This window comes from Chrysochloris asiatica, unplaced genomic scaffold (genome assembly GCF_000296735.1).
Source record: "Chrysochloris asiatica unplaced genomic scaffold, ChrAsi1.0 scaffold00031, whole genome shotgun sequence".
NCBI lineage: Eukaryota > Metazoa > Chordata > Mammalia > Afrosoricida > Chrysochloridae > Chrysochloris > Chrysochloris asiatica.
The window spans coordinates 3220958-3244078 of record NW_006408549.1 but is presented as its reverse complement, the minus strand read 5'-3'; the positions used below and the strand labels follow the sequence as shown (position 1 = coordinate 3244078).

The window sequence follows — 23121 nt, the reverse complement described above, 5'->3', positions numbered from 1 at the left end:
TACCAACAGGTGGCTGTTAGGGCTACTGCAGCCTCAGCACTTGGGATCATGGGATTTTGCTTTTGGTGTTGTCAGGATTGACTTTTGCAGCAGTTCACTGTTTATCTGGAAAGCGCCAAGGTAGTTTGATGCTTTACCGGGCAAATCAATACCCCAGGGAAATGCTTGGGCCGGTCACCTTCATCTGGAAGTCTGAGAGGAGCGCTGGAGGCCCCGCTGGGAGCCGGCAGTTGTGGATCTGGCTCCATCCTACTCTTAGAGAGGTACTGTCCTTCAGACTGTCTTCCCGTTATCCTGTTCCTACCTGCTGACAAAAATCGGGCTGCTAATTCGGTACTTGCCTGTGGGGGAAATTGTGTGAATGTGAAATGAAGCAAATCTTGATCTCTTGCTTTGTGTGTAAAAAAAACCCCAAAGAAACCCCAACAACAACACATACACAAAAACCTGTTAGACCTCCAATCTGCCTTAATTGGTCTGTTGGTATCTAGTTGCTTTTTAGAGTCTATATGATAATGGGAAGCTGTTTTGAGTAACTTGGATGATTTTTTAAAAAGACTGCATTTTGCTTAGCTTCCCTTCTTAGGCATAGTCACTGCTTTTTTTTTTTAATTAATTTGGACAGAGTGGTCATGTTATGTTGTTTTCATAATCTCTGACAGGACTGTTCAAATTGCCAAAAGCTACTCAACTTTCATCTACCTTGCCAAAAGTTGTATATGATATGAATGTATAATTTGTGAAGAGATAAAAATGTGAATTTTTACAAGGGGAAGAAAATAACATACCAAAACTAACTTAAATATGTAATGTGTTTACATTTCAACATTTTAAAGTAAATGTTTAAATATGTCCCTAGGAGATCTTAGAGGAAATAAAGGCAGCGTGCCAGTGTATAGAGCCTATCCAATCAACCATCTGTACCCCGAACTCCCTTCTGACACCTCTCCAAGAAAAAAGCCAAACTGGACTACCTGATGAGAAAATTGTCACGAAAAGAAAACGGAAAGACGATGGAGAAAATGCTAAACCAGTAAAAAAAGTTTTTGGGAACAGAACTCGAGATGCACACCAACCCTGTTCTTGGTCATCACCGGCCACTGGCATTGTCGTCAGGTACAGGTTGCATTTGCTCTGAACCTACAGAACATTTTTAGTAAAGACTTGCTCTGTTTTTACCAATAGCACAGACATTGTATATGATGGAAATTGCATTGTAAGACCTTTTCTTTCCTTTAGTGATTTGACGATGGAGATGAACAGATACCGGTTGATTGGTCCACTCTCCCACTCTGTCCTAACTGAGGCGCTAAAAGCTGCTGCTGTCCACACTGTAAGTGTAAATGTGACTGCCGAGTTTTATTCTTGTCATGTAATTCTAGCAAATTTGGAAGGAGCTCTGGTAGTGTAGTGGTTACAAATTGGGCTGTGAACCGCAAGGTCAGCAGTTCGAAACTACCAGCTGTTTTGTGGGAGAAAGATGAGGCTTTCTGCTCCCGTAAAGATTTACAGCCTCTGGTCGCTATGAGTTGGAACCGACTCCACGGCATGTAACAACAACAACATACCAAATACAGGAGCTCTGGTAACATAGTGGTTACAAATCATGCTTCTGGTCTCATGGTCAGCAGTTTGAAATTACCGGCTGTTCTGTGGGAGAAAGATGAGGCTTTCTGTTCCCATAAAGATTTATAGCCTCGGGAACCCTTTACAGGGTCGCTATGAGTCAGAACCGACTCCATGGCACATAACAACAGTACCAAATAGGGGTGTGGCACTCTAGGATAAAGCACTAGACCCCCAACGTTGGTTTGAACCACAAGGTTGACGATTCAAACTTACCAGCCACTCCTTAGAAACCCTATACAGGGTTGCTAGGAGCTGGAACCGGCTTCAAGGCACTTACCAACAACATACCAAGTCGAGGGGTTGCTGGGTCATACAGTATTACTGTTTCCAACTTTTTAAGGAAGTGTCATACCATTTTCCACAGTGATTACACCATTTTACTGTCCCACCAGCAATTTCTTGGTGTGGTGCTAGTTAATTTACTGGACTGAAAGCTCGGTTTGAACTGCAAGGTTGGCGGTTCAGGCTCATCAGCCACTCCTCAGAAACTCTATACAGGGTTTCTATGAATTGCTATGGTTCGGAACTAATTCGATGGCACTTAACAACAACGACCAGCAATGTAGGTGTGTCCTAGTCTCTCCACACCCTGGTCAGCATTGTTCCTGAACTTTGCTGTTCATGCTGGTGTGAGATGTCTCATTGTTGTTTTGATTTGCAACTCTCTAGTGGGTCTTCCTCTTTTTTGCTGACCTTTTGCTCTACCAAGCACGTCCTTCTCCAGGAACTGGCCCTTCCTTCCTCATAACCTGTACAAAGTACATGAGAAGAATGCTCGTGCTTCTAAGGAGCAGTCTGACTGTGCTTTTTCCAAGACAGGTGTCATTCTTTTGGCATTCCATGATCTATTAAATATTCTTAACCCCAAAGCCTAGGAAACTCTGTGAAGTAGTTCTACCCTGTGCTGTGGTGTCGTTATGCGTTGGAATCTGCCTGTTCAGTGACAGCATGTTTGGTTAATATGTAATTTGGCAACGTTCTTTGATGCAGCTTATAAAAGTTTATTGCTCTATATATTTGTGCTTCTTATCAAAGACTTATCTTCTGGAAGGTAGATCTGAGGGAGTGTGGTGAAGGAATTGGCCTTGTTCTTACTTACAGACTTCCTTCAGCTGGTGGGTCTAGTAGGAAGGTCTCAGTCTCCAATCTATGGGTTGGCACCAGGGACTTCACTCACTGTTTTCCTGACCTTTAGAGAATATCTTTCAAACTGTATGTCAGCGTGTTGTTGTGTAAATGTTTCGTGCGGCCTCTCTGTGAGCCCTGCCAGCGTCTCGTGCAGCGCTGCCCAATATCACTCTCTGCCTGGCCATGCTGCTTTCTCTTGTCTGCCGCTTGAAGTGTGGCTGGTGTGACTGAGGAACTCAATTTGTAACTTCAGTTTTAACCAATAATTAAGGTTTTCTTTAAATTTTATTTGTCACTGAGAATATACACAGCAAAACAGACACCAATTCAGTGGTACGATTCAGTGACATTGATGACCTTCTTTGCGTTGTGCAAGTGTTTCTCAGCCTCCTTTCTAAGTTGTTCCCCTCTCATTGGAGTCCTGGTGTGGTGCTGCAGGATAATGCACTGAACTGTAAGGTCGGCAGTTCAAACTCACCAGCCGCTCCTCAGATACCCCATACAGGGTCTCCGGGAGTTGGAACCGACTCCAAGACACTTAGCAACCACAGTCACCACCACCACCACCTCTCAGCTAACATAAACTCGCTGTCTCCTAAAGTTCTTATTTCATCTGTCCAGTTGCTGTTGTCAATAGGATCCCATATATGAGGGGCTTTCAAAAAGTTTGTGGAAAATTTTCATTATCTTACAATTCCATTTTTCCACAAACATTTTGCAGCCTCTGTGTAGGCAGTTCTTAAAAGAGTATAATACTGAAGGCAGACCTGTTTATTGCTTAAGCTAAACTGCTGTTTGGATTTAAGATGACTTCAGGGACTATTTTTGGTTTAAGATTTAGAGATTATTTTAGGGCAATAGTTTCAGTTCCTCCACCCTCTAGGACTCCAGAAAGTCTCGATTCTATAGAACTTGAAATTCTGTTCTGTATTTATCCCCTCTGATTGGAATCAGGGAGGCAATTAGCTACACATTCCAGATCTTCCTCCTATTTGTGACATTTCTCTGTTGCTAGGTGAATAGAGACCAAGTGTTGTGACTTGAATGGCTGCTTGCAACTTTTTAAGACCCCTGGCTCTGCACCACACTGATAGGTAGAATAGAAGCACTGAACATTTCATTAGGCCAGTTAACTGGATTGTCTCCTGGAAACATGACCCAGACCTTCAAACCGAGAAATCAAATCCTATGAGCTAATTTGGTTGTCCATAAGCAGCCTTAGCAACTACTTGTTTTTTTCTGTCAGTATTGTAAATGCTCTTACCACACAGCTTTTGCCAATTCAGCTTTACACGTGAAAACTGATAGACAGCACTTGTATCAGTCACAGTTTACTGATCTTTTCTTCTGTTGATGGGCACTTAGCTGGCTTCCACCTGTTGGAGAGTGTGAGCAGTGAAGTGTGAATAGCTGTCTGTGGCTGATGGTTGCCACGTGGGATCCTGCACGTGGTCTAGAGAGTAGAGACTAGGTTAGGAATCAGACCCTCTGAGGTCAGGCTCTGGTTTCCTGTATAAATGCATTTAACCTTTTGGTGCCCATGCTGCTCAGCACAGATCTGAGCAAGAGTTTAGTTTTTACAAGAACCGCTGTCAGTGTTTTTATTAGTATGTAAGATCTGGAGAGAAGTGTAATACAAGAAGACTTCAGAAAGTTTGTGTAAAAAACCCATGATCTTTTTTGAAGCCCCCTCATACTATTGCCTTGCTTCTAATTAAGAAACCTTGGTGGCACAGTTAAGTGCTTAGCTGCTAACTGAAAGGTTAGGAGTTCGAACCCACCTGTAGGAGAAAGATGTGGCAATCTGCTTCCATAAAGATTTGCAGTCTTGGAAACCCTATGGGGCAAGTCTGCTTTGTCCTATAAAATCACTAAGAGTTGGTGGTAATGAGTTTGTTTTTTTGTGGGTTTTTTTTTTTTTTTTTTGCCTGTGATTAAAAGAGGAGTTATTGTTGTTAAGTGCCATCAAGTTAGTTCTAACTTACAGCAACCCTGTGCAGGGTTTCTGAGGCTGCAGATCTTCACAGGAGTTCTCAGAAGGCTTCATCTTACTTCTGTGGAACGTCTACTAGATTAGAACTGCCTTCCTTGTTAGCAGCCCGGCTCGTAATTCATCACACTACCATAACGTCTTAGAAGAGGAGTTAGTCTGGTGTTTCCTACCATATGAAAGTATTAAATATAATTGCAGCTTCTTTAGTTTCCCTGTAACACAGTCTCTCTCTCTCATACACACACACACACACACACACACAAACGCAAGGAGCTGATGATACCACAAACATAAAATTACTAAAAGTCTAATGATTTGTCTTGTTAACGAGAGTTCTTGTTTTTCAGGGGGAAGAGGATACAGAAAAGACACCTCACTCTTGGTGGATTGAAACCTGTAGGAATCCTGATGATGTGTCCCTTCATCATAGACAAGAAGCCATTTTTGAAATGTTGGGAGGTATTTCAAGGGCTACTGGCTATTCCTGGGGAGGCAGGGAAGTGGGCTGGAGGAGGGTTTCACGGTTGGTCCTGTATGAATGATACACTAGCAGTTGTCATGGTGGCAGTCCCAACTCATGGCAGCCCATGTGTGTCAGAGTAGAACTGTGTTTTAATGGCTGAGTTTTTGGAAGTAGATTGCCACTCTTTTTTTCTGAGGTGCTTCTGGGTGAACTGAAACCTTCAACGTTTTCATGAACTTTTTGCTCCACCCAGGAACTCCACCTGCGTGTAGTGCTGCTTCTTCACTTGCATCTGTTTGTCACAATACAGCAATCCAAGGAGGGGCCTAACTCAGTGAACAGAATAACCATATTTGTGTTTGTTTATGAAACAAATGAGAACAGCCTGAGTAGCTGGCATTCTGATGTAGATAAATGCCAGCTGTAGGAAAAGCACTCAATCTCAAGGTGGGTTTGAACCACAAACTATCGGCGCTTCAGACCCACCAGCCACTCTTCAGAAACCCTGTTCAGGGTCGCAATGAGTCAGAACCAACTCGACAGCACTTTAACAACAACAGCGTAATTTATATATATACCTATACTAGGTACTAAAGAACTCTGGTAGCGTAGTGGTTACGAGTCGGGCTGTAAACTGCAGGGTCACAGTTCGAAACTACCAGCTGTTCCACGGGAGAAAGATGAGGCTTTCTGCTCCCGTAAAGATTTACAGCCTTGGAAACCCTGTACAGGGTCACTATGAGTCGGAACCGACTCTGGCACATAACCACAACAGCAACATACTAGGTACTGAACTAAACTGCATACTGCGCTAGACATGGTTGCTTGTAGCTACCTCCTCTATTCCTTACTTGCTGACTAGCTCACTAGCTGACATTTCACACGGACAGTAGTAAGAAACCTACTTTTTGTATATTAGTGAGGTCGTGGGCAGGCCAGGGAAGTGACTTCAGGACATCCTCTCCCTGAGTGTCTCCAAGCGGCCTCCGGAAGCTGGGTTGTGCTGTGTCATGCCCTCTGCTCCAGCCAGATGCTATGTGGAGTCGGCTGGCCTATGTGGCTTCTGGGCTCACTGCACTGAGCCAGGGGGTGCCTGTTCTGGGTTCCCAGCTCCATTGTGGCCTGAGGCCCAACAGCTCAAAATTGCTGTGAGGTGGGAAGGGAGGAAAGAAAGGTATGGAAGAGGGTGTTTAGGAAAATGAGTGTGAGTTTAGTGACATCCTAACATGAGCCCAGGTTGGCATGAAGCCTCTCCCTCAGTGGGGCCCAGAGGGCAGAGCATCCTGAAGGCAGGTTTGTGGGGTGGGAGTGGAGCCCTGGAGGCGGCTCGGGAACAGAAAGATGATGGAGTGGTTAAGCTGGAGTCCCTCCAATCACAGCCTGACTTTGTCACCTCCAGGCCTCGTCCTCCACAGAGCAATAATCCGTGACTGGACTCTTATGCAGCTGAGCACAGCAGTAAATCTTAGCTGCTGTTATTTCTGTGGCCATAGTTTATAAAAAAAAACAACAACCAGGCAAGTGAATAGTCTGAAGACAGAAAGGAAAAATACCCTCCATTTATGCATAACACTGATTTTACACAACAACCTGGTCTTTGGAACCTAAACATGTCAAGAAGTGAGGAGTAGGTGTAGTTATCATTGATAGAAGACATGCTCATGTTGTTAGAATATCCTGCTTCATGCTAGTTTAATGCTTTTTGCAAGGAACTTTTAGCTCTCTATGAAGGTCAGTTTACTCTCTTAAGGTACCAATGTGAAAAGAAGTGAATAACAATTTTTATATATGAAGAAAGTTTCACTAGAAAATGTGAAAGATTTGAAAATACAAACATGTATTTAATGTGAATCACTTTCTGAAAGCTTTCTTGTTGTTATTAAAGGAATAACATCACCAGCAGAAATTCCAGCAGGTACTATCCTGGGACTCACAGTTGGAGATCCTCGAATAAATTTGCCTCAAAAGAGGTTTAAAGCTCTGCCTGATCCCGAAAAATGCCAAGGTAAAGTTCTTGAGACAACCCTGATTTTCCTTGTTACAGTAACTTCTGTCTGCATTGAAAGATGACTACAGTGGAAAGAGTTTCATTTTTTAGCTATAAAACGCGTAGTTTGAGCCATAGGTTCTTTTGAGTTCTCTATATTTAGTATCTAGTAAAACCTGTCCCTCTGCAAACCAAGTTCTCTGAGAATGAATGGCATGTGAGGATTTAACTGTGAGGAAGGAACCTGCACCCACAGCTGGTCTTGTGCTCAGTGGAAGCCTCTGTCTGACCATACAGATGATCCAGGTTCGAATCCTGGCAAGGCCATCCCAGGTGCTGAGGTTGGGGCTATCTTGGTTTAGACTGAGATTGAGTGGCCTGTGAGAGTTGTTGGGTTGGACTGGCATAGCAAGGAGGGGGAGGGGAGAGGTTGGCTAAAATTTGAGTTGTGTCTGGGATCTTCAGTGACTGCAGTAATAATGTCTCTTTGTATTTTTATCATTTAAACACATTTAATGGAAGGATCATTAAAATTAGGCATGTCAGTTTTTGCAGGAAAAAAAATACAGGTGTTTGTAGTAACAACTTCAGAATTTTTTTTACCTCTCCACATGTAGCTAGGTAGTTTATTAAATGAGTAATAAATTACTCTCAGAACTCCACATGAAGGTGGATTGGATGAGAGAGGAGCTTGAAGATACTGTGGTAAGTTAGTTAATTATGGGGCCTAAGACTTTAATCATTGAGTGGCTTGCCTCTTATTTTTTTTTAAAATGGCATTATGCTTTGGTGCAACCCAAAAAGTTGCAGTGTCAGCTTTTCCTAGACTGTTTCTAACAAACTAATAAAACTTGGCTATTTTAATCACTTTAAAGCTACAGTTAAGCTCTACAGAGTTTTCCTTGCTGCCTGAAATCTTTTTTTGGAATGGGTATGTCTGTTATTAAATCCTTTCTAAAGCTTTTTTTAAAATCTTAATTTAAATCACTTCAAAGAAAAGTCTATTTTTAGAAGCACGATTTAATGTTTGCTATAGAAACTTGCCATTGTGTTAGTCACTGCTTATTCTTTTGTTAAAACCTGGCTATGTAGTTTCTCTGAAGGAGTGCTTAGCATGTGAGCTATGTAAAGCAGTGACTGATTTAAGGAGTTAGTATCATATAACAGTATTGTTAACAACACCCATAGCACTTTGAGGAGGGTGACTCAAAACTATGGTTAGAGATATTCTGATGGGCTTGGTTAATTAATAGAAATAAAAAATAAAAAAAGAAAGGCTTGCTTGATTTGGATGGCAAGCTCTTTATCTTCTTTTGTATACTGGAAATTCCACAAAATTGTGGACTAAAGAGAGGGCCCACGAAGAGCTTGAGGTTGAAGGGGGTGCATGTTCTCAGGGGCTTTGACTAAAGCTTCCTTGGCCATTTTTCCTTGAGCTTAATTTTTTGTATGAACACAGCATTTTTCCAGGCAAGTAACTGATTTTCTAGATGAGATTTAAAAATATTATTTCTCCATGCAGTCCTTTGTTATTTACTATCCTTAGTGTTTGCTTTGATAGTTTTTTTCATTTGAACTAGTTCTCGTGTGTCAGAGATGAATTTGCTTTAGAAGGTAGAGAACTTATTAAGCTTCCAGGTTCTTTACTGTTTGGTCATGTGACCGTGTCTTACTACCAACAACACTGAAAGACTCCTGTTTCATTTAGGATGGTGGTGAGAGATCTTTTAACAGCTTTTGTCAGCTTGGTTTACAGCGCTGGTCTGCAGCTGATTTACACAAGTGCCCAATTACTGGTTATTTCAGGGGCAGATTACCCAATATATAAGGTCTGGGAATTGATTGACAGGTAGCGATTAGAGTTAGACTTTAATTGGTGAAAACGTGTGAAATTGTTCAACAGTTCACTACAGATGAGTAAGTAAGCACAAGTGAGCCCATGCTTACCTTGCTTACTGAATACTCCCATCTCTGTCTGGGATTGAAAATTTGAAGAGGCTTTGATTTTGTAGGAAGGGGCTGTGGGATTGGGGTAGAAGCAGTCTTTGATCTGGTGAAAAAGTGTGAAATTGTTCACTACAGATTAGTAGGAAGTACACGTACCTGTCCTGCAGAGTTAATTAAAAGAGTGAATTTGAAAGCTGTAGCTGGTTTTATTTGATTCCCTTCACTTTCCTGTGCTTCTCTAAGTAAAATTTACAAATAACATTTTAATTTAAAATGTGTTGATTTCACATACATTTAAGAAAGGAATAAACAAGCTAGTTCATTCAACCTCTAAGTCACAATTATCGAGTCAAGCAGGTAATTAGCAGGCTAGGTCTGGCTATGAAAGACAAAACACTATATGAATTTTGGGGGCCTGACCTGAAGTTACATCCAGAATTGTCATTCCTACCACACACACTGATGGGCACATGCACACGGACTCAGGTGCTAATGCTCTTCTCTCACCTGCGGGTGTTAAACTACCCCAGTGATGCTGTGGGGGTAAGTAGTGGGCTGCTAGGGCAGGAAACCTAGGGGACTTCTTGGAAAGAGTTACTAGAAAAGCAAAGACTTTGTCTTGAGGACAGAAAGTTCTCTTTGGTTGTCTACTGGATCCCCAGTGCCTGGGATATATACAGCAGGCGCTCAGTAACTGTTCACTGAGTGGATTCTCAGTAGTGGGTGACAGCCCCATCGTCCCTCCCCCTGGAGAAGCTTGCTGAACAGCTGTGATGGGCCCTGCTGAGGCCCTCATGTGACCCAACCCTCAACATCTATATTTGACCTCTTCAGATCTTAAGATAGGGAGATAGCTGTCCTTTTGGAGGATGAAAGCATTAATCCCAAGACTTTAGCTATTTTACAGTCTGTTTACTATTAACAGACCACCATAACATTTATGTATTTTACTTCCTTGTACAGTCTAACTGGTTTATCCCACCTTGAAGGATGACCTTTCTTGGGGGTGGAAGAGAACACCAGCCCCTGGGAGGGACTGGAACCGGAGTATGGAAGAACCTCACATGCATGACATCCCATAATAAGTTTTTATCTGCCACTACCAGAGGCCTTTGTGGCAGAATCCATCTTGAAAAAATGCTGCGCATGCACCCAGTTAGAAATGGTTCTTATTGTTGTTAAGTGCCATCTAATTGATTCTGACTCATAGTGACCCTGTATAGGGTTTCCAAGGAGCAGCTGGTAGGCTTGAATCACTGATCTTGTGGTTTGCAGTCCAGTGCTTAACCTACAGTGCCATGGCTCTTCCTAATTGGGCTACTTTCCAGAAAACTCCACCTATCCCTATGAATAAAGCCAAAACCTTTTTAACCCCAATAAAGCCTTTGTTGAGGGAGAGGAGGGTTAAGTATCCATTAAGCCCTGCTAGCCTCTTATGACTCTGCCTCTCCTGATTATTCTCCATCAGTAGAAGGCAAGAACCCTTTCTTATAGGACTGAGGTGTGATTAGCTCTCCAGGTAACACTGGTAATCACAAGGCTCCTTGGTTGAAAGATGAGGCTGTCTGCTCCCATAAAGATTTACAGTCTTGGAAGCCCTGTATCATTGGGAAGCTACTTGTTAGCAGTGGATTTAGTTTGGGTGGGTAGGTACTCTTTCTTTTTGAAAATTTGTCATATTTTTCAGAATATTTGAAGATGAGTTAGCCTTTTCCTGTGTCTTTAAAGCCTGGGAGTTAACTGTATCTTTTGTCCGCAGCCCAGCATGAAGGAAATCCAAATTCAGTTACTGAAATCTATAGCAAGGAAAGAGAAGCCCTAGTGTGGCACTGTAGGGTAATGCCCTGGACCACAAGGTTGATGTGAACCTTAAAGTGACGGTTCAAACCCACCAGCGGCTCCTCGGAAATCCTACACAAGGATCTCTATAATCAGAACCCACTTGGCAACACTTAACAGCAACAACAAGAAGGAAAGAACTCTGGCTAGTTGACGTGGAGCTTGTTTGCTCCTAGACAGGCTGTGTGAACTGGCAGTACAAGCTCTGTTAACTTGAGATGCCCTTGACTTCTGTCTCTGTGAGGAAGAGCAGTGAGCACTGTTTCAGAAGCAGGGGCTGCTTTCAAGGAGCTTGCCTCTCAGAACTTCTCATCAATTTAATTTTCTTTCATTTTGTTCTCCCCTCCCCTAAAATCGAGCCCACTTTGGTCCATGCTTTGTCACACTTCCCACTTAATTTCTTTTCCAGCCATCAGATCCACACAGGTATGTGACTTTGAGTGACCTTTCTGTGTTGGCATTTTAGAAACATTGCCAAAACTTACAAATTGGCTAAGTTTGTTTTTTTGTTGTTACTGTTCTGGGTTTTTTTTTTTTTTTTTCCCCTTCTTCAATCCAACAAAATGAAATTTGGCATTTAGGAAGTCTCTCCTGTTAATATATATGTTTATAACTGGGAAACATTTCTTCCCCTTCTTTTCCATCAGAGTACTCTCTGTAGTGTGTAGTGAAATATGGCTTAGTTAAAGAGATAAAACAATGTTTCACAGAAAATAAGCTCATTTTACAGGGGTGGAGCCATATGATTCACAGTAGGGCTTCCAACTGGTTCATTCTAGTCCAGCTGGCTCGTGAAGATTCCACCTCAGATATACTGAATCAGAGTCTACACTTTAACAAATCTGTAAGAATTCTGAAAGAGCCCAGATGATACAACGATCACCTGGGCTCTTTCAGAATTCTTACAGATCACCTGGGGAACTTGTTGAACTGTAGATTCTGTTTACAAATTATGAAACCAGCTGTAAGAGTTAAGTTAATTTCTTCTCAAATGTCTTCTAGAAAAGTTAACTAAATGTCTATAAAATACTTTTTTGTACAACTAAAAGGTCCACTGACAACTTTTCGAGTTTGATTTCATTGATGTAAAGGATGTGGTTTGAAGGCTGTTTCTTTTCCCTCTTAGATAATGAGAGAGTTAGACAGCTGCTGATGGAGGGTGTGCCTGTGGAGTGTACCCATAGCTTTATCTGGAACCAAGCTATCTGTCAGAGTGTCACAGAGAATAAAATCTCGGATCAGGTAACTAATGCTGTAGGGATTGTTGGTAAGGTCATGAATGACAGGTTGAAATTCTAGAAGCTGTGAAGAGTTATTTCATACTTTATAGAATCCCATAGACTTACATTTACTTTCAAACAATTTATTGATTTCTTACTTTTGATACACACTGATTTTTCTTTTCTGTTTGTAGTGTAGCCTTTTTCTAGAAAAAGTTAAACTTGTTCTTGAAATGTTAGTCTCTTCATAGTTTAAATAAGATACGAGGAGGCTTAAAAAAATTGTGGAAAAATTCCTTTTTCCATGAACTTTTGAAGTCCCCTTGTATTTTATACATATTTTTCTCTCATTTATTTTTCTTTCTTAAATGTTCTCCATCTGTATTTTCACATTTCTGAACACCAGCCTGGGGCCAGGTATTGCAACAGTTGATGGGGTAGATGGATTGGATTGAGTCAAAGGGTACTTTGTTGTTAGGTGTCGTCGTTAAGTTGACTCTGACCCATAGTGACCCTATACACAACAGAATGGAACACACCTGGTCCTGTGCCATCATTACAATTGCAGCTATGCTTGAGCCCATTGCTGCTGCCACTGTGCCAATCCATCTAGGGAGTGTCCTTTTTCACTGTCTCTCCACTTTACCAAGTTGATGTCCTCCTGGTACCAGATGTCTGAAGTATGAGAGACGAAGTCTAACCATCTTGGCTTCGGAAGAGCCCTCTGTCTGTACTTCCTCCAACACAGATTTGTTTGTTGTTTTTCTGGAGGTCCATGGTACCCTTGATATTCTCTTCAACAACATAACTCAAATGCATCAGTTCTTCTGCTGACTTCCTTATTCATAGTCCAACTTTCATTTGCATATGCTGTTGCTGTTAAGTGCCATAGAGTCAATTCCGACCCATAGTGACCCTATATAGGGTTTCCAAGGAGCAGCTGGTGAGCTTGAACCAGCTTGCAGTTCAAACGACTTTGCAGTCTGATGCATTAGCCCTCAGCTCCACACCGGGACTCCGTATGAGGTTATTGAAAATACCATGGCTTGGGTCAGGCGCACCTTAGTCCTAACACTGACATCTTTGCTCTTGAATACTTTAAAGAGGTCTTGTGTAGCAGATTTGTCAAATGCAACATGTCATTTGATTTCTTGACTGCTGCTTCCATGAGTGTTGATGGTGGATCCAAGCAAAATGAAGTCTTTGACCCCTCCAATCTTTTTTCTATTTATCGTGATAATATATTTATTGGTCCAGTTGTGAGGATTTTTGTTTTCTTTACATTGAGGTGCAACCCATACCGAAGGCTGTGGTCTTTGATCTTTATCAGTAAGTATTTTAAATCCTCTTTACTTTCAGCAAGAAAGGTTGTATCATCTGCATATCTCAGGTTGTTAATGAGTCTCCCTCTAATCTTGATGCCACATTCTTCATATAATCCAACTTCTTGGATTATCAGTTCAGCACACAGAGTGAATAAGTATGGTGAAAGAATATAAACCTGGCGCACACCTTTCCTGATTTTAAACCATTCTGTGTCCTCTTCTCTGTTCGAATGACTGCCTCTTGGTCTGCATACATGTTCCTCATGAGCACAACATTCTCCACAATGTTGTCCATAGCTCATCGTGATCCACATAGTCTAAAATCTTGATCTAGTCAAAGGTCTAGGGTACTACGGAAGCCTAAAAGAGAGGTTCTGAGCACAGGCTTGGGGAGGTTTCCAGATGTGGTGACTGACATTTGGGCTAACTTTGACAGACGGCTACCGGCAAGGCTGCAGTAGAGAAAGGATTACAGGAAGTGGGGACGGCATGCCCAAGGGCCTAGGTCATAGCAGGGTGAACTGCTCACAATCTCTAGTTGCATCAACATCTTGGAGTTGAGGGTGGAGCAGGGCATGAAATGGGAGATAAATGTTGTTAAGTGCCCTTGACTTGGTTCCAACTCACAGTAATTAGGGGTTAATTATAAAACACCTTGAACCTTTAAGGATTTGGGTTTTATCCTGAAGATCAGATTTTGTTTTGTTTTTTTAAACTTTTTATTGTGAAGTGATTGAAGGTTTACAGAGCAGATCATTAGTTTTCGTAGTCAACACCTTTGTTCCATTTCACTGATTACAATCCCCTCCATGCAACAACAGTTATCCCGCTTCTTCCCTGTGGTTCTTACTTCCATCCCACCCACCTTCGCAACCCTTTTTAACTTTGACCTGAGGTGAATGTTGCCCTCTTGATCTTGAATAGTTGACCATTCCGTGGTGAGCATACCTTACTAATATTGTTGGCCTCCCTCTATACTATCTACCACTTGACTGGAAATTGGGGCACAAGGGTGAGTTCTATTGTAGACCTGAGGGGTGGCTGGTGGCTGTAGTCTCAGGTTCCTGCAGTCTCTTTCTGACCTGAAAGCTGGTCTTTATCATTTTCATTTCCCTGTATGAGACCTCTAACACGATCCCTTCAGAACAGTTGGTAGTGGTAGTTGGGTACCATGTAGTAATTAAGGTCTCAGAGTTATAAAGACTGATGACCATGTATCCCGTGAATTCAGTGGGCTGACTCCAAGCATGAAGACCAGGTTTTAAGTAGAACCACAGCGTAATCAGACTTCATTCTGGAAGTGGTCTGGAGAGTGGGTTACACTGGGGATGGGGCAAGCAGGAGTGGAACTGGAGAGAAGACTAGTGATTGGATGACCCCAAGACCCTTGAGATAGTCCAGATCTAACATGATGGTGGTCTGCATTGTGGCATTGACAGGGGAACATGGGCTGAAGGGATGGGCTTAATAATATTTCTGGAAGGTAAACTTTGACAAGACTTGGTAATTGAATGGAAGATGGGAGGTAAAGGAGGCCTGTAGGCCAGCTCTTAGTAGTCCAGCTTTAGTGTAGGCTATCAGCAAGAGAACCAGGAGCATGTCTGCTTGTCTACTGCTGTATTCTCAGATTCTAGTAAAGTATCTGGCATTTAAGGAGTGCTCCCTAAATACTTGAGTGAATGAATAAGTTATGTGAATTTCGGCACCATTCAACTAGATTAGATGGGAAATACAGGAGGAGAAATGTGTTGAGAAGGATGATGAGTTCAATCTTGGATAAGTTATATCTGAGGGCCTGTTGGGGACTTCTCGGTCTGTGTCTGTCATGCTATGGTGGCTAGAGTGCTCTATGATGCTGGGAGCTATGTCACTAGTATTTCCAGTACAAGTAGAGTCACCCATGGTGGACAGGTGACAGCAGAGCTTCCAGACTTAAGATACAATAGGAAGAAAAGCCCGGTAAGATGAGTGAAAACCCTCCAGAGCATAACAGAATATTGTCCTATAATGTTCTGGATGGAAGATGAGCCCCCTAGGTTGGAAGGCACGTCAGATGCACACCGACTGCAACAATAGTCTAACATACCAATCACAGGACTAGGCAGCAGCTTCTGTTGTGTGTGGGGTTGCCATGAGTTGAAGCTAACTCACCAGCAACCATAACATGGGACTTTGCAGGAACACATGTCTGGGAGATAGGTTTCTATGCAGGGAGGAAATGTCTGATGAAGAGATACACATTTTGGAATCACCAACGTACAGACTGTAGTGGAAACAAACAAAGGTAAACAAAGAATGGAACTTGACCATGGGCTGAAGAGCATTCATGATAAAATAAAAGCAGTTAGATTTTTTAGCGGAGGCGGTCTCTAATATAAATTTCTATCTTTAAGCCTTCAGAAATAATGAAAAATCCTCAAAAACCTTTATTTTTCCAGTTGTCTAACTTGAGACTTGTTACTTTAGTCTTTCTCTCTTTTCCTTTTATGACAACAAATCTTAAAGTAAGCGTAAGGACAGAATGTCAATAATCAACTTGGTGTAAGAGATTGGTAGAACAAACGAATGCATGTCGTTTGATAACAGAATAATCTAGTGTGTACTAGCCTACATTTAGCAGCTCACTTCACACAAGCGGTTAGGGAGGAGGAGAAGCTTTGTCGCAGTAGGTCTACCTTGCACTTAAACTGGCTCCCATTGATTTGTTGAGAGTGCTTTCTTTGTTGTCTGTCACAGAGTGCTTAACTTTGAGATGCTGCTTTATAGGGAGACCTACAGCAATCTCCCAGAACACTAGGGTTGTTTGTCTTGAATGATTTTCTTCCACTTTAGGATTTAAACCGGATGAGAAGTGAATTGCTGGTGCCTGGGTCTCAGCTTGTTTTAGGTCCCCAGGAATCCAAGATACCTATACTTTTGATTCACCAGCCAGGGAGAGTAACTGGTGAAGACCGACGGGGATGGGGAAGTGGCTGGGATGTCCTTCTGCCAAAGGGCTGGGGCATGGCTTTCTGGATTCCATTTGTAAGTTCATTTATATTTTTATTCTGACTAATACTTAATAACGTTTAAAATGCTTTCTAATAAATGCTAAGTGCTGATAGATGCTTAGACCTGTGCACAACTTAGAAATTGAGTGGTTCTTTTCTAAGCTGTACCTCAGAGTTCTGGAAGTATCATACTTCATGATCTACTTCTTAGAACCAGTTTTTTTGTTTTTTCAATAAATTGTGCTGACTAGTGAAGGGGCTTCAAAAGTTAGTGGAAAAATTCCGTTATCTTTTAATTCCATTTGTCCATGATCTTTTTGAAGCCCGCCTTGAATAGTGAATTTTTTAGCGTTTTAAAATAACCTGATATTTGAATTGTAGAGGCAGCAAAATATTGATGTTTTTCACTTGAAATTTGTTTCCATTTAAAAGCAAAAGACTTAACTTATTCTTTACAGAATACTTTTTAAAAAATGCAACTCAGTTTATCTACCTTAACCACTTTATTAAAATTGAGTGGTCTTTTTTTCCCCTGGTTAGTTTAAATGTTATTTTGATGCTATAGATTATAAAAGGCATATAAGAATCTATTAGATTTATGTTGATAAATTTTAACAGTTGTTCCTAGTACAAGGGAAATTCATTTAATCATTTCAGTGGATATATTTTAAAATCTACTTAATTATGAAATGTTTCAAGCACACTAAAACTATAGGTACTGATAAAATAAACACTTGTATTTCCTTCACTCACCAACCAGCTTAAAAAAGAAAATATTTCAGATTTATTTTTAGTAGTCTATGTCATTGTTAAGGGCCATCGAGTTGGTTCTGATTCATGGTGACCCCCTGTATAGAGTTTCTGAGGCTTTAAATCTTTATGGGAACAGAAAGCCTCAACTTGCCCCACGGAGTGGCTGGTGGGCTGGAATCACTGACGTTTTGTTTCGAAGTCCATTGATTGTCTTACAGAGCCACCGTGTTCCAAATATCTGTGTAGCCCCTCAAATCGCATCTCTTTCCCCTCTCCTGCTAAAATCAGCACCAGTCTGATTTTGATGTTACCATGCATATTTTTAGAGCTTTATTAAGTATGTTTGCCTCAAAAAATGTAAAAACTGTGTTGGACATATTTTTTTGAACTTTATGTATTTACTGTGTAGAGTCATAGTGTGATGCTGTAGGATAAGCACTGGACTGGTAACCACAAGGTCAGCAGTTCAAACTTACTGGAAATTCTATATAGGACGCAAAGTCAAAATCTACTCGATGGCATTTAGTAACAATAAGAACAGTATTTCATTGTACGTGTACTTTTGCAACTTTCTGTATTCACAATGTTGAGATTTTTCCATGTTAATTGATGAAGCTCCATTTCATTCATTTTTTTTTATTGTATAGAAGTCCATGTGGGACTATCCCACAATGCATTTATCTGTTCTCTTTTTTATGAACATTTAGCTTGTTTCCTGTACAAAATAATTAAGCAATTATACTTTCAGTAGGTAAATTAACAATATCTTTTTGGTATTTCTTTTAGATCTATCGAGGTGCCAGAGTTGGAGGATTAAAAGAGGGTTTAGTACATTCTCAGTATAAAAGGTCACCTAACATCCCGGGTGACTTCCCAGACTGTCCTGCTGGGGTTCTCTTTGCTGAAGAGCAAGCTAAGAATCTTCTTGAAAAGTACAAAAGGTAATAAGTCACTGACCGACTTGCTAGGGAGAAGAGAGAAAGGGCCTGCTTGTGTTGGCCGCCATGTTTGGTGATGCCCCTGATAAGAGGATATCAAGGAAGGGATAGGCCAACACGTTAGATGGTTTATGTGGTGCTGCAGCTGCTGAGAACAGTGACAGGAGTGATGGCGGAGGGCAAGATAGAGCACAGGGTGAAGGCCAGGGACTGGGCAGTTGATGGAGGACTTGAATGAAGAGGCAGAGCCAGTGGTTTTACCCAATGACCTGTGCTTCAGGGAGCTGGGGTTTTGGAGAAGGAAGGGGAAGAAACTGATGGGGAGCATCAGTGAAGAGCAAGGACATCTGCCCACCCTGGGGCCTGTGGAACGTGAGAAAAAAACAACCTTCACTGGAGAGGGGCTGGGCTGCAAATGGAAGGACACAGAGCTCAGAATCATCTCCTTAGGCTAAGAAAAACAGATGCACGTTTGAAGTCATTTGATGTATTGTTACCAGATTGCTCTTTAGAATCTTTGTACTAATTTGGTTCACTTGTAGTTATGAGGGTGCTTGTTTTTCCTTACTCTCATCATTTAGGACATTACTAATCTTTTCGTATTTACCAAACTGATAGGTGAAGCAATGCTACTACAGGGTCCTGGCACAGGAGTTAACACACCCAACTACTAGCTGAAAGCTTAGCGGTGTGAACCTCTACTCACTTACCAACTTGGTCATTATATGTGACATTTTGCATTTAGGACAAAAGTGAAAAATCTTACCAACTTTTTTGCACATTAACAATGTAATGTAATGAACTCTGGGATGATTTCATGGAAAAATTGAATCAAAGATAATGAAAAATTTCCACGAACTTTTTGAAGCTCCCTTGTATATTGCAAATACTATTCGCTGTTTTTTTGGGGGGGTTTGCTTTGCAATTCTGGATTTTAATGTCTTTAAAAAAATTTTTTTTTTTACATGATTTTAGACTTTAGTATTCTGCTGAGAAGTCTTTTCTGTTTGCAAGATTGCAAACATATTCACAGATATGCCTTTAAAATGTAAGATGGTGGGCAGTGAAGCTGTACTACCTGTTTGAGCTTCACCAGGTAGCTGGGTGGTTAACCTTCTGGATTTCGGTTTAGAAAGAACCTAGTGAACAAACAAACCCCAAAATAAATCTGATGAATTCACTTGTGCATTGCAAACCGTTAAAAGTTATTCACTGCAGCTTGCTTTTAGAAGCAAAAGCTAAAACATTGACCCAAATTTCCTTCAGTAGAACGGCCTGATTCAATTAGGACGTAACCATGGTGGAATAACATATACAACTTTTCAAAAAGAATGTAAAACCCTTGTTTCATATGATTGCCAAGATATTTTGTTAAATGAAAAACAGGTTAATAAGAAATATTGTGTATAGCATGCTACCATTTGTATAGAAATGGGCAGTAGAGATTTGCACATATCCACATAGTACATCAAAGGTCTCTGATAGGACAGAGAAAGAGCTGATAATGACAGTCTCCGTAGAGGGTAACTGGAGTCTTGAGGTGAGGAGGGAGAGAATGGTCGCTGTAAACCGTTTCAAGCGGCCTTTAGCTTTTGAACCCTGTAAATGTACCAAAGTGTAATAGTACAACCCAAGGGGGCAACATGTACTTGTAGTCTTCCAGGAAGGACATGCCCTGAAGCTGAGCATTTCCACATGAAGCTATTTACTTGTCCAGATTTAAATTGTTCAACATTGGTTCTCGCCTTTTTTATTAGGCGTCCTCCTGCGAAACGGCCCAACTACGTTAAGCTTGGCACTCTCGCCCCTTTCTGCTGTCCCTGGGGGCAGTTGACTCGAGATTGGGAATCAAGAGAGCAGACTCAAGGAGAATCTTGTGTAGCTTCATCTCCAAACAGTGAGGTGGGCGACTCAGGGAATGGTGAGGGGCCTCGTGCTGCTGCACCTGACAAGACTCTGCAGTTCTCTGCAGAGGAACCCAGAGAGCCAGAAGACATGGACACAGAATGTCAAGGCCAGGCAGGGACTCAGCCAGTCAGAGACCAGGATGCTGCCCTTGGTGGTCTCTGTGTTGTCAGGTAAGTGAGCGGGATTTGTGGATACATTTCGGAGTGTTTCTGAACATGATGCCCAAGTCACCAGTGTTCCTTTCTGCAAAGCCCATGCGATTTGTGGGCTTCTGGAAAAGGAAGTCAGTTGCTCATTGTTTCAGAGAGGGCCCAGGCAAAGAGCTTAATACAGTTTGATGTGGGACATGATACATGGTCACTATGAGTCGGAACTGACTCGACAGCACTTCACAGCCACCCCCACCACCATCATCATCATCATCATCATCATATAAGAGTGTGAGCCACTTCAAGACTCCTGCAGGCCTACTTTGCTTATTATTAGTTTATTTAGACCCTTGGCTGATTGTCAAAAAAATGCCCTCGTCTGTCCTCATTTTAACCTTTTTATTTATGTTGTTGTTAAGTGCCATCAAGTCCGTTCTAATAGTGACCCTGTACAGGGTTTCTGAGGAGTGACTGGTGAGTTTGACCCACCGACCTTGCAGTTCAGCTGACTTTATGGTCTAGTATAAGTCTTCATAATTTAATACCTTTTCTCAGTGGAACTTTACATAGACTTGTCCCTTGGAGTTTCTCTGCTTATCAGAATGCCAACTCATTATCATGTTCATCCTACTAATCCCAAGGTCTCATTTTTCTCTGCCTTCAACTTCTTAAGCCTTTAGTCCATCAGTTTCAGAGTAGCAGACATTACTAAAATATATTAATGTGTGTGAGTTTTAATTTTTAGAAAACTATAGTTTTGAGATTTTCTTACAAAATGTAAGATAAAAGAAAAAATTTCACCCCCCACCCCCAGCAAACTATCATCACAACCTTGTCTTTAACTTCCTGCAGGGAAAGAAAATTACTGAAGCAGCTGTCATCCTGGTGTGGGCCCAGTTCTGGGGGCAGCTGGGTACCCCGGCGAGCTCCTGGCAGGGGCCAGCAAGACCTGACCCGAGAAACCTGTCTGTCCATCTTGAGCCGCTTCCCCAGGGCCCTGGTGTGGGTCAGCCTGTCCCTGCTCCACAAGGGCAGCCCAGAGCCGTACACCATGATCTGTGTCCCGACCAAGGAAGACCTCCTTCATCTCAGTCAGGATCGCTTCTACTGTGGGCCTCAGGAATCCAAACACAGCGACCCGTTCAAGAGCAAGCTCCTGAAACAGAAGAAGGAGAAGAGGCGGAGACGACAGACTGCTTCTCTCGAGGGCCAAGCAGGAGAAGAGCCTGCTGCTGGGCACGAAGCTCTAACACAGGGCCTATGGTCGGGTCCCCTCCCTACTGTGACTTCACACTGTTCCAGGCTCCTCCTGGGATTTGTCACTCAGGGGGACTTTTCCATGGCGCTTGGCTGTGGAGAAGCCCTGGGATTTGTTAGTTTGACAGGCTTGCTGGATATACTGTCAAGGCAGCCGGCAAGGGAGAGGGGCTTGGTGTTACTGAGGCCTCCCGCCTCTCTGCAGTATCGATTTGCGAGAATTGCTGTGGAGGTATGAGTGTCATCTTATATCCCAGCAGGGCATCTGCTAGGTAGAATAACTTTGATTGAGAAGATCCACCATTGCAGAGATTTGTTTCTAGTTCAGTATAACATGTGGAATTCCTTGGAAGAGAGAATAAAATATGATGTATTATGCAAGTAGATGAAATGTTTTTACATCTCATTGATTTCCATCTATGCACCTGTCTTCGCTGTAATACTTTTAGCTTATTTGGCGCATAGAGCCAAAAGCCTTTGTTTGCATCTTGAGTTTTCAGTCTGTGTAATTATTGCTGGAAATCATTGGGAGTTCTTTTTCTGTTTTATCCTCCTCTCTTATTAGGATCAAAGTGCTGTCAAATCTATTGAAAAACTGAGTGGTCATGTGACAAGCAACAGTAGCTTCTTGTTGTCGTTGTTGTTAAGTGCCAATGAGTTGGTTCTTACCCATGGTGACCTTGTATAGGGTTTCTGAGGAGTGTCTCATGAGCTTCAACCACCGACCTGCAATTCAAAATGACTTTGCAATCCAGCACATTAACCCACAGTGCCACACCCGACCTCCTAGGCTTATTGTTATGGGAGAGCAAAAGATGAAATATCTGAGCTCTGCTTGAAGTATGGACCCCGATATGAACTGTAATCAGCGTGTTGGATCCCGTATACCATAAAGAAGCAAATCATGGGAAATCTCATGCTGCTAGCTTTCAGGGAAGCTCAGTTTATGGTGACAGTGTTGAGTTGACATTAGAATGGGGGGCCTTTGACTTTGGGACCCCTTTTCTTTTTTTGTTGACCAACACATGATTCTAGAAGTTACTTCATTTTTCTGTTTTTTTGTTTGTTTGATTCTGCAAAGTATTTCCCAAATTCAAAGAAGAGCATTTCCCTAAGCATGTTCTATGAAATACATTACTTAAAAAAAAGGATTCCAAGATCAGGTTCATTTGAACAAGTCTGGCTTAAAAAGAAAGCTGCTTTATTAAAGGGCTCCTGGAATTTTACTTGTGGAAATGTGCATTCTGAATCTCTAGGAAGTATTTTCTAAGTGCAGTATTTTCTAAGTCTTTTTTTTGCAGTGAGTTCTTTTCAGTACCGTTGTTAGCAACACACTAATCTAGTGACATTAGACAGTATAATACTTGTCTCTGCAAGGTGCTGTGGCTAAAAGGACAAGCTGCTGTTGAACACTAATGCAGTTACGTTGGCCTCCTGAGATTCTGAGCAGGGTATAAAAGAAAGCTTTCATCTCTATCCCCGAGGACGAGTGGAGTTAGCATTGCTTTTTACTCCAAGTGCAGATGATCTGGGTGACTCAGTAACTTCTAGCTGCCATCTAGATCTCACTCACACCTCCAATCCCTTCTTTACTT

General features: G+C 41.9%; 1 protein-coding gene across 1 annotated transcript in view; it reads left to right on the top strand.

Annotated features, from left to right (window-relative positions):
• The window catches only part of POP1 (processing of precursor 1, ribonuclease P/MRP subunit (S. cerevisiae)), a 31270-nt gene extending 9506 nt beyond the window's left edge, over nt 1–21764 (top strand). The window contains exons 6-15 of the mRNA XM_006859190.1: nt 76–263; nt 860–1116; nt 1240–1333; nt 5098–5209; nt 7099–7218; nt 12113–12228; nt 16364–16555; nt 18061–18215; nt 19970–20290; nt 21122–21764. Of these exons, the coding sequence (XP_006859252.1) occupies nt 76–263; nt 860–1116; nt 1240–1333; nt 5098–5209; nt 7099–7218; nt 12113–12228; nt 16364–16555; nt 18061–18215; nt 19970–20290; nt 21122–21764 (2198 nt within the window). The remainder of the gene's footprint in view (nt 1–75; nt 264–859; nt 1117–1239; nt 1334–5097; nt 5210–7098; nt 7219–12112; nt 12229–16363; nt 16556–18060; nt 18216–19969; nt 20291–21121) is intronic.
• The last annotated feature ends 1357 nt before the right edge of the window (nt 21765–23121 follow it).